This window comes from Mobula hypostoma, chromosome 5, assembly GCF_963921235.1.
Source record: "Mobula hypostoma chromosome 5, sMobHyp1.1, whole genome shotgun sequence".
Classification (NCBI taxonomy): Eukaryota; Metazoa; Chordata; class Chondrichthyes; order Myliobatiformes; family Myliobatidae; genus Mobula; species Mobula hypostoma.
In genome coordinates, this window is record NC_086101.1 from 34,774,447 (window position 1) to 34,793,271 (window position 18,825).

At 41.4% G+C, this 18,825-nt stretch overlaps 1 protein-coding gene across 3 annotated transcripts in view; it reads left to right on the plus strand.

Annotated features, from left to right (window-relative positions):
- Positions 1-18,825, plus strand: part of LOC134346758 (basic helix-loop-helix domain-containing protein USF3) — a 49,233-nt gene that overhangs the window by 15,416 nt on the left and 14,992 nt on the right. For 2 of the 3 annotated variants that reach the window (XM_063048363.1, XM_063048361.1), the window contains exons 2-4: positions 5,268-5,334; positions 7,974-8,002; positions 16,797-16,879. In XM_063048363.1, coding sequence (XP_062904433.1) covers positions 5,288-5,334; positions 7,974-8,002; positions 16,797-16,879 — 159 coding nt within the window. In that variant the 5' untranslated portion in view covers positions 5,268-5,287. Of the gene's footprint in view, positions 1-5,267; positions 5,335-7,973; positions 8,003-15,881; positions 16,124-16,796; positions 16,880-18,825 lie in introns of those variants that run through there. The other variant, XM_063048362.1, reaches the window with a different exon arrangement.

An 18,825-nucleotide genomic window follows, 5' to 3' on the forward strand; every position in this document is an offset into this window, starting at 1 on the left:
GTTTCTAAAAGGGTTTATCTAACGAATTTAATGTTAAACAGACAGTGCATACTTTCCTCCCATGAATATAGTGATAAAGCAATTATAAGTCACTTATAAGTCAATAGCATCATAACATTTTAAGTAACGTTTGGATATTAAACACACACGGCATATTTTCCTTGTACGAACATATAAAATCGTTGCAACACACCAATATCGGTGAATCAGTGGGAGCTCTGGGCTTGTTTCCCTGCAACAAGATGGTCCCATCGAGGGGTGATGGGAGACAGCGATACTCGAAGGGGGTTCCTTATTCCACAATTTAGTTTTCGTTGCATTCATTGCAGAAAATCCTGCTTCGCAGAGATATGATGTTGGAAATGGAAGCAACGTTTTGAGTGCTTTTGTGACTATCTCAGGATATTCAGCCTTGAATTTGATCCAGAATGCCGGCAGAGATGTTATGTTAAACATACTTTTCAGCCACCATCACTTGCAAGCTCGAGGAGTTGATCTTCTATTTGTGCTGACGTGGATGATTCACCGGGGACATTCACAAATGGGTCACGAGACCCATTCCTTTGCACGTCTTGGGTCATTTGCGTTTGGGAAGTAACGCTTGAATTCTGCCGACAGCGAAGTTAGGTGATCGCGCACCAGCTGTGATCCTCAGTCTCTCCCAAATTCCCAGTTAATGTTGGGAACAAGTCAAATATGCCCCTGTCCACTCGCCGACCCCACAGTTCCAGTTTGGCTTTGAAAGCAGACACTTTATCTGCCAACTTGAAGACAGTTGTCATTCTCCCCTGAAGTGACAAACTGAGTTCACTGAGCAGGTTGAAGATGTCACACAGATAGCCACTAAAGTACGACGCTCTCAGAGCAGCAGCATTTGTGGAGGTGGTTGCTCTCAGTGCTTGCTTACGTTTTTTCCGCTCAAAAAACTCAACAGGTTTGTCTTTAAGTGCAGGACTCAAAACTGCAGTTGTTTGAATTCTCTCTCCCATTTAGAAAATATTTATGTTGTTGAGTGAGTCTTGAAGTGAGGTAGGATGCAGACAACAGAGCAAGTTAGGAAGTAGGCAACAGAGTTTAAGATGAGCTGATTTTTAGGAAAGTTAGAAGCTGTGTGTTGGCACGTGGCCAAGTGGTTAAGGCGTTCATCTAGTGATCTGAAGGTCGCTAGTTCGAGCCTTGGCTGACGCAGCGTGTTGTGTCCTTGAACAAGGCATTTAACCACACATTGCTCTGCGATGACACCGGTGCCAAGCTGTATGGGTCCTAATGCCCTTCCCTTGGACAACATCGGTGGCGTGGAGAGGGGAGACTTGCAGCATGGGCAACTGCCAGTCTTCCATACAACCTTGCCCAAGCCTGCACCCTAGAAACCTTCCAAGGCACAAATCCATGGTCTCATGAGACGAAAGGATGCCTATAAAAAAGAAGCTGTGGTGCAGGCCAGGCCAATTAGGTCTGGACCTTAACAAAACCCTGGTGAAGATTTGAGCAGCATATAAGGGGAGGCATTACAATGTGGTTTCCTCTGCCAGTGATAAGTCCCAAAAAATTGATTGAAGTTGCAAGAAAAGCCCAAAGCTTCTTTCCAAATGGTCTGCAAATCACAACATTGGTTGTCACTCATTGCCTGGTTCTTGAGAGTTGAACTAATTCATTAAAAACCAGCTTTTTATATTCTTGACATTGCAATTTTCTTTTCCAAATCTATGAAGACATCAGCACTTCTGATATATTTTATTTGCCAAGTGTAAATATACGTTGTGTCTTCTAGTTCAATGAGTGATATACCATTTGTGTATTGTAAAGATCCAGGCACAGAATTGGTTTGGGAATGCTATCTTGTTTTGAGCAAGATCCTGGAGGTCTCAATAATGAGGCAGCGTTTGTTCATGTGGGAACATGTAAATGAGGCTAATCACCTCTTTTAGTCCATGCTGGCATTCAGTACAGCATTGTAGGGGTTCAAAGTCAAAGTAAATTTATTATCTTTCTTTTTAAATCTTTTTATTGAATTAGTACACAAAAGGTAAACCATATAGGCACTGATACACAGTTACAATATATCTTTACAAGAGATATCAATACACAAAAAAAAAGTTAGTACAAACAGTGCAGTTTAGATATAAAATAACCAGGTAATATAATAGTATACTAATTTTCAAACATGTCAATAAGGAAAAGGAAAAAAAAAACCCAAAAAACCCCAAAAAAACCCCAAAAAAAACCCACCGTGCAACTAAACTGAAAGGCAAAGCAAAGCAATGGGCTAACTAGGTATCAAGTAGAGTTAAACAACTTAAAACAATCACGTCCTCAAACCCGACCTCCATTAAAAACAGTTAAAAAGCAAGAAGGGAATAGATATGGCCAGAAAAAGTTACATTAAATGAAAATGTTGAATAAAAGATCTCCAAGTCTGTTCAAATTTAACTGAAGAATCATAAAGATTACTTCTAATTTTCTCCAGATTTAAACATAGTATCGTCTGGGAAAACCAAAAGAATGTAGTTGGAGCATTAATCTCCTTCCAATGTTGTAAAATACATCTTTTCGCCATTAAAGTAAGAAATGCAATCAATCTACGGGCTGAAGGGGAAAGATTACTGGAAATTTTAGGTAATCCAAAGATAGCAGTAATAGGATGGGGAGAAATATCTATATTCAATACCTTTGAAATAATATTAAAAATATCTTTCCAAAAAAGTTTCCAAAGAAGGACAGGCCCAAAACATATGAGTTAAGGAAGCTATCTCCCCATGACATCTGTCACACAAAGGGTTAATATGAGAATAAAAACAAGCTAATTTATCTTTAGACATATGTGCTCTATGGACAACTTTAAATTGAATTAGGGAGTGTTTAGAACAGATAGAGGAAGTATTGACTAGTTGTAAAATATGCGCCCAGTTATCCACCGGAATAATAAGGCCCAATTCCTTTTCCCAATCTGACCTAATCTTATCAAATGGAGCTTTCCTAAGTTTCATAATAGTATTATAAATAATAGCCGTTACACCTTTCTGACATGGATTAAGGTTAATTATAGTATCTAAAATATATGTAGGAGGTAGCGTCGGAAAGGAAGAGAGTATAGTACTTAGGAAATTTCTAACTAAAAATAAATCCAAAAACCGTGAAATACCATTAGTCTTCCAAGTTTGAAAGGCACGGTCAGTGGAAGAGGGAGGGAAGAACATGTTACCCAAAATAGGAATCGCAAGCCCAAATTGATTAAGATCGAAAAATTTTCAGAATTGAAACCAAATACGTAAGGTATGTTTAACTATCAGGTTACAAACCAGTTTACAGCGTTTCAAATCAAAAGGAAGAGAAGAACCTAAAATGGAGCCAAGTGCATAACCTTGAGCAGATTGTAATTCCAATACTACCCATTTAGGAATGGATAGTGTATCTTGGTCAAGTAACCAAAATTTCATATGTCGAATATTAATTGCCCAATAATAGAATCTAAAGTTAAGTAATGCGAAACCTAGCTTAGGTTTCTAACTCTCTTAGCTTTCTGTAGATGTATTTTACCCAATCTCGGGTTTTTATTTTGCCAAATAAATGAAGAAATTTTAGAGTCAACTTTATCAAAAAAGGATTTGGGAACAAAAATCAGTAGTGCAAAGTAAATTTATTATCAAAAAGGCCATTCAATCCAAATGGACCGTGTAGCTGTTTAGGATCCCCATAAGGTTCTTCCTATCCCTTTAGGCAAGGGAATAAACATGGCCTTATGTGGTTTCCTGTGGATCTCTCCAGAAATATTACTGGAACCTCTTGCTCCCCAATTCTGCAAAATACCATCCTATGAAATGAATCAAAATCTGTGTACGTAGACAAATGGATAATTGATCCTCAAACAATCAGTTAATCAATTGAGTATAGTAGCAGCAGAAAATGTAATGCTTTCAGAATATTCCCTTGCAAAATATTAGCAAATTATCTAAAAACGTACTATGCATGATTCACAAAAACAAAATTTTCCTAATTTTGCAAGTTCTCCAATCTCTAGCACATCTTTGTAGAATTTGTCATTGTAACTTGCAGGGAAGCCTACTTTGTTTAGCAGTTCCAACTGGTTGATGTTGTGTGGAATAACATCTCCAAGCTCCATCTGGCTACACTTCGTGGAAGGGAGAATTGGCTTCAGGAAAATCAGTTGGGGAATGGGATCTCTGAGAGATAGCATGGACCTAGTGGGCTGAATAGCCTCTACCAATGTTAGAATCCAACCACCTCAGATTTACAATTAATCTTTCACCCATTATCTATTGCCTTTAGGTAAAGCAAGTTTCAAATTTCTACCAACCTGTGTGTGTAGTAGAATGAATTTTAAAGTTTGAGAACAAAAGAAAGGTATGATGACAAAGTTAATTGAATGAATTAGACAAATCAAGTACAGAATGTAACAGAGGCAAGAAAGTGAGAAAGTAAAACAAAGATATTAAAATTCTGACATTTCTAAGAGTTGACTACACAGGAATGTGATTGCATAGTTTTTGTGCAACAGATACAAAGTACTTGAGAATCTCAGCAAATTAGGCAGCATCCATGGTGGGGAATAAGCTGTTGACATTTCAGGCCAAAAACCTTCGTCAGGACTGGGAGGGAATGGAAAGGGGGCAGAAGCCAGAATAATAAGAATGGGAGAGGGGAAAAGTACAAGCTGGTAGGTGATGGGTGGAAGAGGGGAAGGCATATTCATAGAACACTACAGCACAGAAACAAGCCATTCGGCCAATCTAGTCCATGCAGAACTATCATTCTGCCTAGTACCATTGACTTGGACCATAACCCTCTGGATCTCTTCCATCCATGTAGTTATCCACATTTCTCTTAAATGTTGAAATTGAACCCACATCCACCATTTCCACTGGCTGTTCATCCACACTCTCACCACCCTCTGAGTGAAGAAGTTTCCCTCATGTTCTTCTTAAACATTTCACTTTTCACCTTTGATCTATAACCTCTAGTTGTCTCACCCAATCTCAGTGGAAAAGCCTGCTTGCATTTACTCTATGCCCCTCCTAATTTTTTATACCACTGTCAAATCTCCCCTCATTTTCCCATGTTCCTGGGAAATAAAGTCCTAACCTATTCAACTTTTCCCTATAGTTCAGGTTCCTAAGTCTCGGCAACATCCTTGTGAATTTTTTCTGAACTCTCAATTTTATGGATTTCCTTCCTTTAGGTAGGTGACCAGAACTGCACACAACATACTAATATGCTATTACCTTATTGTTTTGTAATTGTTATGATAGGAGTGCAGTCTGCAGTCACAATGCCAGAAATGACAGAGAATCAACTACTGCTGCGCAGAACTCACAGGTAAGTGTGGATTGATTTCAAGCAAATGCATGAGATGATTCTTTCAGGCTCTAATGCATCCTTTGTATTCAGAAGCTTAGAGCTAGTTGAATTTCGATCCTAGTTTCGAGGGCCACCCTTTCCAGAATGATCAAAAGTTTATAAGGAGAGACTGAATGGGCTGTGTTTATTCTCACTGTAATTTAGGGGTTACCTTAGAGATTTACAGAATTATGAAGGGCCTCGAGTCTATCCCAGAACAGGAGAACCTAGAATTGGTGGGCACAGGCTTAAGATGAGAGGGGAGAAATTTAAAGGCCATCTTCAAGACAAGGTTTTCACAAAGAGAGTGCTGGCAATCTGCAGCGAGCGAGCTACCAGAGGAGGTAGTTGAGATAGAGAAAAAATACATTTAAAAGGCATTCGAACAAGTACTTGGATAAGGGTCTCATGCAAGGAAATGAGACTATCAAGGAGGAGGCAGGCTGAAGAGCCTATTTCTGTGCTGTATGATTGCCTGATTTTATGAAAACGCTGGAATTACTCAACAGGCCAGGCTGCATCTGTGGTGAATAGAGTTAATGTTTCAAGTCAAAGACTCTTCATCAGAAATGATTAAGCTGCAGGAAATTTGTTAGGGAGGTGTGGGTGGGGTTGGTGGGGTAAAACATGGGATAAGCTGGGTGGGGGGGGGTAGGAATACAAGCTTAAGTTTAAGTTCAAGTTTAATTGTTATTCAGCCATACATGAATACAGCCAAACAAAACTAGAGTTCCTCCGGGGCCAAGGTGCAAAACACAGTACCAAGAGTCACACATAACACATACATATAATCATGACAGCAGTAAACATACGGTCACCAAAAAAATATAGACCAAGACCCCGAGTGTCATGTCCTGTAGACTGATGTGCATGGGATGTTGGCCTGGAACCACATTTCTGCAAGAAGGTGATGGGTGAAGCCACAAGCAAGAAAAAATCTGCAGATGCTGGAAATCGAAACAACACACACAAAGTGCTGGAGGAACCTAGCAGGCCAGGCAGCATCCAGAGGAAGGTCCTGATGACGGGTCACGGCCCGAAATGTTGACTGTTTACTCTTTTCCACTGTGGCTGCCTGGCCCGATGGGTGAAGTCAGGTAGATGGGGGAAGGAAGTAAGAAGCAGCGAGGTGACAGGTGGAAAAAATAAAGGGCTGAAGAAGGAATCTGATAAGAGAGGAGAGTGGGCCATGGGAGAAAGTGAAGGAAGAGAAGCGCGGGGGGGTAGAGGGAGGTGATAGGCAGGTGAGGAGAAGAGAGGTGAGAGGGGAGCTAGAGTTGGGGATGGAATAAGTGGGAAGGTGATGGGGGAAAGTGACCGGAAGTTAGAGAAACCAATGTTCCTGCAGTCAGGTTGGAGGCTACCCAACCATGACCTCCTCTACTGCCACAATTAGGCCACACAGTTTGGGGGAGGAATACCTCATATTCGATCTGGGTAGCCTCCAAACTGATGGCAGGAACATCGATTTAGGAATGGTTAGAGAGAGAAAACATGGGCTAAAGAATGGAGGGTCTCGGCCAGAAACGTCGACTGTGCTTCTTCCTATGGATGCTGTCTTGCCTGCTGCGTTCCACCAGCATCTTGTGTGTGTTGCTAGACAAATGAATGTTGGAGTACAAATGCAGAACACCAAGGCAGACCCAGCTGATCAGGTTAAAAATAAAGGAAAAAAGGCTGGGCTGTGTCCCAGACAAGGGTGAAGAAGTGGCAAGCTATATTTGTGCTGGAAGAGTGCCTGGCAATGACAGTCTCCGACGAGAAAATCCAAGTTTGAAGTTCAATTGCACAACCATTTCTGAGTCCTCTACCATCAATATATTGGGGGGGGAGGGGGTGGTGGTGTCATTATTGATCAGAAACTCAACTGGACCAAGTACTTAAATACCATGGTTGTGAGGGCAGTCAGAAGTTAGATAATACGTGGCAAGTGACTTGCCTCCTGACATTCCAAGGCCTTTCCACTATTCATCAGATACAATTCAGGTGTGCAGTGGAATAATCTCCACTTGCCTTGATGAGAGCAATATATCAGGAAGACTCAAAATAAAGCAGCCTGATTAATCAGCACATCGTCAACCACCAAGTATTCATTCCTTCCACCATCTGCATACAGTGACTGCATTGTGTACCATATATAAAGTTTGCTGTCATTACCTGTCCAAACTCATGGGCAGCAGGTGCATGGGAACACCCGCTCCAAGTTTCACATCATCCAGTTTTGCTGGGTCTAAATCCTGGAATTTGCTGTCCAGCAGCACTGTGTGTGTGAAAACCACCAGAAGAACTTAAGCAATTCAAGAAGGTGGATCACCACCATCTCCTCTCGAGTAACATAGAACAGTACAGCCCGATGTTGTACCATCCTTATGACCTAGTCCAAAATCAATCTAACCCCTTCCCTCTACATAGGCCACCATTTTTCACTCATCCATGTGCCAATCTAAGAGTCTCCTAAAACCCCAGATGTATCTGCTTCTACCATTTAGCACTTGCTGTGTTTTTTACAAAAAAGAATGGCAGTAAATACTGGTTTCATTGATGAAGTCTAGACCCCAGAAAAAAAAGGATGTATTTACAGTACAATGACTTACTCTTTATTTTTCTGTTGTACATAGGAAGAAAAATAGAGAAACTCACAATGCAGGTAAGTGTTGTTACTGCTGATGATTAAGTATTACTCCCTTTTGGTTGTCAAGGGGAGTTTGAGAACATATTTCTTGAATCCCAGGGGACCAATATCCCAGCGGGGAGGTTTGTTAAGGTTGTTGGGGAGAGTTTAAACTAGAATTGCTGGGAGGTGGGAACCGAGCTGAAGAGATGGAGGAAGGGGTGGTTGGCTCACAAACAGAGAAAGCTTGGAGACAGTGCGAGAGGGAGGATAGGCAGGTGATAGAGAAGGGACACGCTCAGACCGATGGTTTGAGTTGTGTCTGTTTTAAAGGAAGGAGCATTATGATCAAAGCGGATGAGCTTAGAGTGTGGATCAGTACTTGGAGCTCCAATGTTGTGGCCATTACAGAGACTTGGATGGCTCAGGGGCAGGAACGGTTACTTAGAGTGTCAGGTTTTAGATGTTTCAGAAAGGATAGGGAGGGAGGCAAAAGAGATGGGGGCATGGCACTGTTGATCAGAGATAGTGTCATGGCTGCGGAAAAGGTGGACGTCATGAGGGATTGTCTACGGAGTCTCTGTGTATGGAAGTTAGAAACAGGAAGGGGTCAATAACTCTACTGGGTGTTTTTTATAGACCACCCAATAGTAACAGGGACATCGAGGAGCAGACAGGGAGACAGATTCTGCAAAGCTGTAATAATAACCGTGTTGTTGTGGTGGGAGATTTTAATTTCCCAAATATCGATTGGCATCTCCCTAGAGAGAGGGGCTTAGATGGGGTGGAGTTTGTCAGGTGTGTTCAGGAAAGTTTCTTGACACAATGTGTAGATAAGTCTACAAGAGGAGAGGCTGTATTTGATCTGGTATTGGAAAATGAACCTGGTCAGGTGTCAGATCTATCAGTGGGAGAGCATTTGGAGATAGTGATCATAATTCTATCTCCTTTACCATAGCATAGGAGAGGGATAGGAACATACAAGTTAGGAAAGTGTTTAATTGGAGTAAAGGGAAATAAAAGGCTATCGGGCAGGAAATTGGAAGTATAAATTGGGAGCATTTGGAGAGGCATAATATGATTAGGAATAGTCAGCATGGCTTTGTCAAAGGCAGGTTGTGCCTTATGAGCCTGATTGAATTTTTTGGGGATGTGACCAAACACATTGATGAAGGCAGAGCAGTAGATGTAGTGTAAATGGATTTCAACAAGGCATTTGATAAGGTATCCCATGCAAAGCTTATTGAGAAAGTAAGGAGGCATTGCATTGTGGATCCAGAACTGGCTTGCCCACAGAAGGCAAAGAGTGGTTGTAGACGGGTCAATTCTTCATGGAGGTCAGTGACCAGTGGTGTGCCTCAGCTTTGTGGGCTGAAGGGCTTGTATTGTGCTGTAGGTTTTCTATGTTTCATATGTGGCCATAACTTTATGCAGTGGGTATTATGATTATATAAATTGTTCACCGTTGATCTGTTCTTTTCATCTTGTGATGCGTGTACTCTAAACATCTCATGCAGTGTTCAAATGTAGACCTTCCAATCTGTTAATGTGATGCCCTGATGCACCAGTCACCTTAATTGGTGAGGATCCACAGGAATGGGTTAGATACCAATCTAAGCAAGTAACAAGTGACTGGAAATCAGTAAAGTAGAATTAAAATGTAGAATTAATGATAAGCTAATGGAATAAGTGGGAAGAATAAAAGATCTAACTGGCTCATTTTCTCATCACCAGAATTTTTTTTTGTAAGAGATTCATTTGAGAATTTGCTAGTTCCCTTGACCTACAGCTGTCCCATAATTAACTTTGTTTTCATCTGTGCTATCTGTTGTACAGTTAAAAGATGTAATTTTTAAGGTATGGGAGCTGTTATGGACTGCACGACAGGGTGAGTTAGGCATGTCCTTACATCTGCAGCTCTTAACTTCAGAAATTGTCACTATTAATTTATTGAAAAGGTCAAGCTGGTCACTTCACTGGAAAGGAAGAGAAAGCTGAAAGAGCTTGTATATCTCTAAATGAAGGACTGAATGGTTGAAGGGAATTGCAGGAATGGGGAGAAAATGTGAGGTATTAAATTGAGGCACTATCTGCCCTCTCAGATGAATGCAAAAGATCCTTTGGAGCTATTGCAAAAAATAGCTGAGGTTCTTCGGTGAAATGGTCAATGCATGTATTTAAGTTGCCATCAATGCCAATAACGCATAGTTATTGGTGAGAATCCATCCTTATAAATTGTCTGCATTCAAAGAGTGCTTCTTGGCTACTGCACAGTCAATGGCTGTAGCAGGTGCTGAAGGAATACAACATTTTGCATATTTTTTCCTTTAGTCTGCAGTTGCAGCCCATGTGCTGTAGACTTCACTTTGAAGCAATAGTGAAATGAAAACTTGTAATTTTTTTGTTGTTTCCTTTTCAAATGTGCTAACTCATGCTGTTCGTCCAACGTGTGCAGGCTCTTGATAATAAAATTTCAGTGGGCTACTTCTTTTGATGATCCCTCGATATTTATTGCTGTCACTGCTGGTACTTATAGCTTTTCCCGATTGAAGTCCTAGACAGCTGCAGGCATCTGTATGTGGTCAGCTGCCAATCTACTGACTTGCCCTCTGATGTTTACCTTATGATTTTGCTATCCTACCATGTTCCCCAGAGACCTCAGCAGACCAGCTGTATCTCCTGGACCTCTCCTGTTGTTGGTCCTAACATTTTTGTGGTGACTCACCATGTCAAGTAACTGTATGGCAGAATGCACTTCAGTGCCTACTAGAACAAGCAAAGTGTTCCGTGCTTTCCCGACCTCCAGCCTCTTCTTGTGCTCTCCCAGCCCTTAAATTTGGTGAAATTCTGTTGGGGAAAAGACACGCGGCAAGTCTTGCTATGTAGGTGGGTGCCCATCAGCTACCGGGAAGCACAGCTCACAAACCATCCAAATACACTGATCAGAGTATTTTACATGAAGACCATTGAGTGTGTCCTGACTAGCTGCATCACTGTCTGCTAATGGGAATTGCAAGTCATCTGACCGCAACAGCCTAAAAGAATTGTGAGGACTGCTGAGAGCATCATTAGAATCTCTCTTCCATCCGTCTGAGATATTTGACCACCTACCATTAGACGGTTAGGATAGGAAACAGCTTTTTCCACCAGGTAGTGAGACTACTGAGCTCCTGTCACCACCCAGATCTCATCACTTATGAAGTGCCAGAAGTGTTATACCGTCCTGACGTGAGTCCTGACGAAGGGTCTCGGCCTGAAACGTCGACTGCACCTCTTTCTAGAGATGCTGCCTGGCCTGCTGCGTTCACCAGCAACTTTTATGTGTGTTGCTTGAATTTCCAGCATCTGCAGAATTCCTGTTGTTAGTGTTATACCGTTTACTTTTTAAATTCTGGCATAACTACACCTTATGCTAAATGTCAATCTTCTGGAATGTATTTTATTTGTTTATTTATGGTAAAATTACTTTATGCGTTGTGTGTGAGCTATATGTACTGTGTTGTACACCTTGGTCTGGAGGAACATTGTTTCATTTGATGGTATACATGTACAAGGTTGAATGACAATAAATTTGAACTTGATCAGAGCAGCTTATTCATAATGCTGTACACCTGACAAGTTTGTGGAACTTGTTGATCAACAAAATGCTGACTGTTAAGTCCCTCCATGGCCTCACCACTCCTCATCTCTGTAAATGCATTCAACCCTTTGACCAGCACATATCTGCATTCCTCCAACCTGGGTCTGTTGAGAATCTATGAATATAATTAGTGACCATGACTTCTGTTACCAACTATAAGCTATTATTTGAAATTATCAGCCTCTCTAATTTACAAAAAAAAATCATTTTCATGCTCTTGGGAAAGAATCTCGAAATGTTATAGCTGTTGTTTTGCCTTCCCTGTCCTGTAATCTCCCGCAGTCACACCAAAATTCTGCTTCTGTGATTGCAGGCTTTTTGTTCCTCTGACCCCAGCCTCTGATGCACTTCTTGGCTTCATTACAGAGAACCTTCAAAAGTTTACTTTTCATTTATGAACAAGTTACCTGAAGAGCAAAGCTTCTGTGGTCAACACCAATGGGGTGTCTCAGCATTAGCGATAGAAATGCACCTCCCAGTTTGTTTGGTAGTTTAGTGGCAGCTTTGTGAGTTAGGTGCTTCTCAGTATTTCCACTGATGCCATCAGGACACGTCAATTGAAGCACCAGGAACCACTGGATGAAGGAGATGTTTGTCCTTTCATTGTCAACTTTGATCAGTTTGCTGTAGTAAAGTAACAATGGAACGCAAGTGTCAATTCAGCAAGCCTCAACATTAGCTCCTTATGGAATGGAAGAGCTCCTTCCATTCCCTCAGGTGAAATGCCATCTACACAGGAGGATTCTCTCTCACAAACAGTAGATTAAGTTGCCTCACCTTTCTATGTCCCCTGTAACTTCACCTCTCTTAATGGACATGTACTAATTGTGTTAGTTGGTTGCTAATCTGGAGGCCTAAATTAATAGTCCGATGTGCACAAATCTCACCATGACAGCTGGGAATTTAACCCCTTTACCATGTATGAAGTACTTTATAAACGTACAATGATTTATTACAATGACAACTATTGTCATATCTTTTTCTTAATTGTAACCACCATTACATGTAGAAATGATCATATTTATTGATCAAAATTGTTGTGGTAATCTTTATTGTAAACATTACAATGACACTGTAGTTGATTTATTGGCCTGGATTTTTCAGTTGCAAAGGTAGAGTAACAATCTGTGCTCAGCATCACTGTTAACGTGTAACTGACAGCAGCCTCACAACATGAAAATACTCTGATGTCAGTGATTCAGTACTCTTTCACTTACAATATGCAGTTTTCTCCAATGCTGTCAAGCTGAAATTCCTTGAAATGACATGAATTTAGACATTTTACTAAATTAGTTGTTCAGGTTTCCCCCACAATCCTAAGGTAGAGCGTTCCGATGAAACAGTTTGTAAGCTGGAATGTCGTAAAGTGAATAAGCAATTACCATTGATTAATATGGGAAAAAATTTTGAGCATTCCCAGCCCCAAAAAATAACCTACAAAATCATGCCAAATAACACATAAAACCTAAAATAACAGTAACATATAGTAAAAGTAGAAATGATGTGATAAATACACAGCCTATATAAAGTAGAAACCGGCATAAGCACTGGCCTGATGGGCCACAAGGCTTGTGACAGACTTTAACTATATAAAGTGGAAATACTTTTCTGCAATCGTTGCAGCACTGTCTAGTGCAGCGAAAATCTCACGCAAGCGCTCTCGGCAGCACTGTCGGCAGAAACACTCTCTCAAATAACCTTTAAGCTATGAAGCTGCCAAGTCATACCAAATAACACATAAAAATACACAGCCTATATAAAGTAGAAATAATGTATGTACCATGTAGTTTCACTTACTGGAATTGGGAAGACAGCGAGCACACTGAAGATGGTGTGCAGGCTGAGTTGTTGGAGGTTGGGGTGGTGGGAGGTAGAGGAGACTGGGGTGTCATCTCATCGTCGTCTGTTTCCATCAGGGCAGGCAGGTCATCTTCTATGTCTGCCTGCCTCGATGTCGAAGGTCAGGGTTCGTTGTCTGCTGTGGCTGATGTGGAACGCTGGAAAAACGACAGTATGCTTGACTGCTTAGCCTCGCGCATTTTTCTACCGTGCAGTTCTTTGTAAGCATGCAAAACATCCTGCAAACCTGCCCTAAACCTACGTACTCTTTCAAAATTAAAGTCATACTTTTCTGCAATCATTGCAGCGTTGTCAGTCACAGCGAAAATCTCACGCAATTGCTTCACGTTCAGTTCCTGGATGACTTCACTTTCGGGCCGTTCGCTACTGCGTTCTGTTTCGATTGTTATCCTTTCCTCTTGCAATTGCATTGGCTCTTCATCTGTCAGTTCTTGGTCATGGGATGCCAAAACCTCTTCAACAACATCTTTGTCAACTTCCACAAACCCAGCCTCCTTAGCCAAACTTACTATTGCAGTATCAGCCGAAGCACTCTCTCTGGTAAACGTTAAACTATGAAGCTGCCCTTGCCTCAGAAACCGATCAAACTACCCATGACTACCTTTAAATTCCACTTTCGCAACACTTTCATCGCCATCGTCCAGTGCTTTCTGTTTCAGCTTATTAAAAAGACCGACTGATTTCTCCTTAAGTATAAGAAAACTTAACGGAACACCACGCTTTGTATACCCATCAATCCACTCAAGCAATAGACTTTCCATTTTATCCATTATTGGATGCCGACTAAGAGAGACCACTTTGCTACGAGCAGAACCAACAGTATCACCGGCAGCTTTCAAGATTCTTTCTCTCTGCGTATAAATAGTGCGAATGGTGGACACAGGCAAGTTCAACGTGCGAACAATGTCCTTACTTCGTTCACCACGATCGAAATGCTTAATTATGTCTAGTTTTATGCTAAGTATAACACCCTTCCAAGCTCTTTCAGGCTTTTCTGATACCTTAGAACTCATCTTGCTAACGAATGCACAAAATAAATCGAGATAAAGCACGTGTTTAAGCAATGGCAGCTAGAATGCAGTTCCGGGGGAGGAGCTTGGCTGTTCGGGTGCGCGCGCTGCCTTTTTTCGTAACAGTGAAAACACCTTCTGTTAGCGAAAACAGGTAACTAATGTAGGTCTTTCGTAACAGCGAAGTGTTGTAAAGCTAATGTTCGGAAAACGGGGGCCACCTGTATTGTTAAAGAGCATGGAAATCCTACAGTAACAATAGTGTTGAAATTCACAGCAGGTCAAGAGAGGAACAAAGTTAATGTTTCAGGTCAATAGCAGTTGATGAGAACATCTCTTGATTAATTTTATCAGTTCTGAACATTTTAAATTTGTTTTCCAAGCCATAACAATTAAACAGTCTGTCCCTTGATTTGCATACATAAAATTAGTTATTATTTCCTTTTATGTTTATTTCAAACTACACCAGTTTTTGTAGATTTCTCCTTTGTGGTGATATTTCTTCTACTTTAGTCATCCAGTCTCTGTTTGGAATCAGATTTATTATCACTGATATGTGATGTGAAATTTGTTGTTTTACCACAGGAGGGCAAAGATCTATAAATTAAAGATCTAAAAAATCTATAAATTACAAAAATAACTAATTATTGCAAAAGGAAAGGAATATCAAGCTAGTGTTTGTGGATTCATGGATTATTCAGAAATCTGATGGCAGAGGGGAAGAAGCTGTTTCTAAACCATTTAATGTGTGTCTTCAGGCTCCTGTACTACTTCTCTAATGGTAGTAATGAGAAGAGGGCAGTGAGGTTCCTTAGTGATGGATACTGCCTTCTTCAGGCACCACTTCATGAAGATGTTGTTCATGCTGTGTAAGGTTGTGCTTGTGATGGAGCTGGCTTAGTCTACGACCCTCAGCACCTTTAGTACTGATGTTAAAATGTAAATTGAAGTGTTCTGTAGTCCTCTGCAGAAATTGTTACACATGATCATCTGTTTGGAAAGCTGATTTCTGACTTGATATTGGGAATGGGTATCTCTAATGTAAGATTATCCACCTGTAACATCTTAGATTTTTGTTTCCACAGATGCTGACTAAGTGCTGGGTATTTCCAGAATTAATTTTTATTTCAGATTTCCAGCAGCTGTTTATTTTGCATCTCTCTTTTTACTGCTCCCTGTGCTTTTCTAATTTATTTATCTCTTATTTACCTTCCTCTAGATGGATCAGCTTCTCCTCCTGTGACACGGAAATAACTGTAATCATCTGGACAACCTATCACACACATTCCCATTTTCAGTCCTTCTTTTTCCTCTCTCTACACCTTAAAACATGTTTATTTTCTAATTTTTCAGCTTGAAGGAAGGTCATTGACCTGAAATGTTAACTCTGTTTCTCTCCCCTCAGATGCTGCTTGACCTGCTGAGTATCTCCAGCATTTTCTTTTTTTATAGTTTTGATGACTTAACTGATACTGGCCGTCAGGAATCCTTTTGAACTGATACCTGATAGAAGCAGTCATTGGAACATGGCAAGTTCTCTTCAAGGAGATTGCTTGATATTTGTTGGGATCTCTTTTATCCCCCTCAATGAGAAACATAATTACTATACCCGTGACTGTAAATTCTGAGGCACTTTATTATACTAAGGTAATAGTCGTATTCAATATACTATATTTTTGCAGTAATAATCAAGTTTCAGCATTATTGTGTACTATCTTTTTTTGTTATTGCTAGTTGGAATTGTTTTACTTACGCTGTTTTGAAAATGAATGATCCAGAATTGTTGTTGTTCCTCCAATAAAGATAGCAAAATCACTGCCTTCACTTAATTACTGACGTTGAGATACAGTCTTTCCTGTGACTATGAAGAGAGTTATAGAAACTTAGAGAGTTCCATCATTGAACTGAAATATACCATTGTGGTGAAAGAAATGAGCACTGAGCCAAGGACAGAGTTATGCGGTGGGGGTGGGGAGAATTACAAGAGTTTTGGTAAATTCTGGGTGTAAATCAAATACTGAAGCTTGCTGTGTCTGAATGCCATTTGTTTGCTGGGTAACAAACTTATTCAACACTAAGGACAGTGGTTCTTAGATATATAGCAACAGTAGAAGTGTCAGGAATCCATTTAATGGGCAGCACTTAGCAATTTCATTGTGGTATGCCTTTGAGTAATGTGTATGTAATTTCAACTTTCCTATCACAATATTTCTGAACCTCGCTGCATGTGGATCTGTTACTGGAAAGTTAAGAAATATAGAAAATAAGGATTAGAAATTCAGTTCCTTCAATTTTTAAATGAAAAATTCTGATTTTCTAGTCGAAAGACATCGAAAGAAGAAGATTAACTCTGGAATAAACAAAATTGGAGAACTTATTCCATGCTCTCCTGCTTTGAAACAGGTAAAATAGTTCCAATTTTGTACAGCTCTTTGGATTTAAAAAATTAACAAATTGGATAGACAATGTAAGTTTGTATCCAATAAGGACACAGCCACGAATCAATCCAACCATTAACCTTCCCCAAACACGAGGAAATCTGCAGATGCTGGAATTTCAAGCAGCACAATAAAAATTGCTGGTGAACACAGCAGGCCAGGCAGCATCTATAGGAAGAGGTACAGTCGACGTTTCGGGCAGAGATCCTTCGTCAGGACTAACTGAAAGAAGAGATAGTAATCAACTGTCTCGACTTCACCGCACCTTGTTCCCATTCCAACCTCACTCCTTCCAAACACTCTGCTCTCCACTCCCTTCGCACTAATCCTAACCTTACTATAAAACCTGCTGATAAGAGGGGTGCCATTGTAGTCTGGCGTACTGATCTCTATCTTGCCGAGGCACAGCGACAACTCGCGGATACCTCCTCTTATTTACCCCTCGATCATGACCTCACTAAGGAGCACCAGGCCATTGTCTCCCACACCATCATCAACTTTATCCATTGGAGATCTGCTACCAACCTTATAGTTCCCACACCCCGCACTTCCCATTTCTACCTCCTACCCAAGATCCACAAACCTGCCTGTCTAGGTAGACCCTTTGTCTCAGCTTGCTCCTGCCCCACCGAACTCATTTCTGCATACCTCGATACTGCTTTATCCCCCCCTTGTTCAATCCCTTACTAGCTATGTTTGTGACACTTCTCACGCTCTGAATCTTTTCAATGATTTTACGTTCCCTGGCCCCCACTGCTTTAATTTCACCATGGATCTTCAGTCCCTATATACCTCCATCCCCCACCAGGAAGGTCTCAAAGCTCTCCGTTTATTTTTGGATTCCAGACCTAACCAGTTCCCCTCTACCACCACTCTGCTCTGTCTAGCGGAATTAGTCCTTACTCTTAATAATTTCTCCTTTAGCTCCTCCCACTTCCTCCAAACTAAAGGTGTAGCCATGGGCACCTGTATGGGTCCCAGCTATGCCTGCCTTTTTGTTGGCTTTGTGGAACAATCCATGTTCCAAGCCTATACTGGTATCTGTCCCCCACTTTTCCTTCGCTACATCGACGACTGCATTGGCGCTGCTTCCTGCACGCATGCTGAGCATGTTGACTTCATTAACTTTGCCTCCAACTTTTACCCTGCCCTCAAGTTTACCGGGTCCATTTCTGACACCTCCCTCCCCTTTCTTGATCTTTCTGTCCGTATCTCTGGAGACAGCTTATCTATTGATGTCTACGATAAGCCTACGGACTCTCACAGTTACCTGGACTATTCCTCTTCTCACCCTGTCTCTTGCAAAAATGCCATCCCCTTCTCGCAATTCCTCTGTCTCCGCCGCATCTGCTCTCAGGATGAGGCTTTTCATTCCAGGATGAAGGAGATGTCCTCCTTTTTTAAAGAAAGGGGCTTCCCTTCCTCCACTATCAAATCTGCTCTCAAACGCATTCCCCCATTTCACGTACATCTGCTCTCACCCCATCCTCCCGCCACCCCACTAAGAATAGGGTTCCCCTGGTCCTCACCTACCACCCCACCAGCCTCCAGGTCCAACATATTATTCTCCGTAACTTCCGCCACCTCCAACGGGATCCCACCACTAAGCACATCTTTCCCTCCTCCCACTTGCTTTCCGCAGGGATCACTCCCTACGCGACTTCCTTGTCCATTCGTCCCCACCATCTCTTCCCTTTGATCTCCCTCCCGGCACTTATCCTTGTAAGCAGAACAAGTGCTACACATGCCCTTACACTTCCTCCCTCACCACCATTCAGGGCCCCTGACAGTCCTTCCAGGTGAGGCGACACTTCACCTGTGAGTTGGCTGGGGTAATATACTGCGTCCGGTGCTCCCGATGCGGCCTTCTATACATTGGTGAGACCTGATGCAGGCTGGGAGACCGTTTTG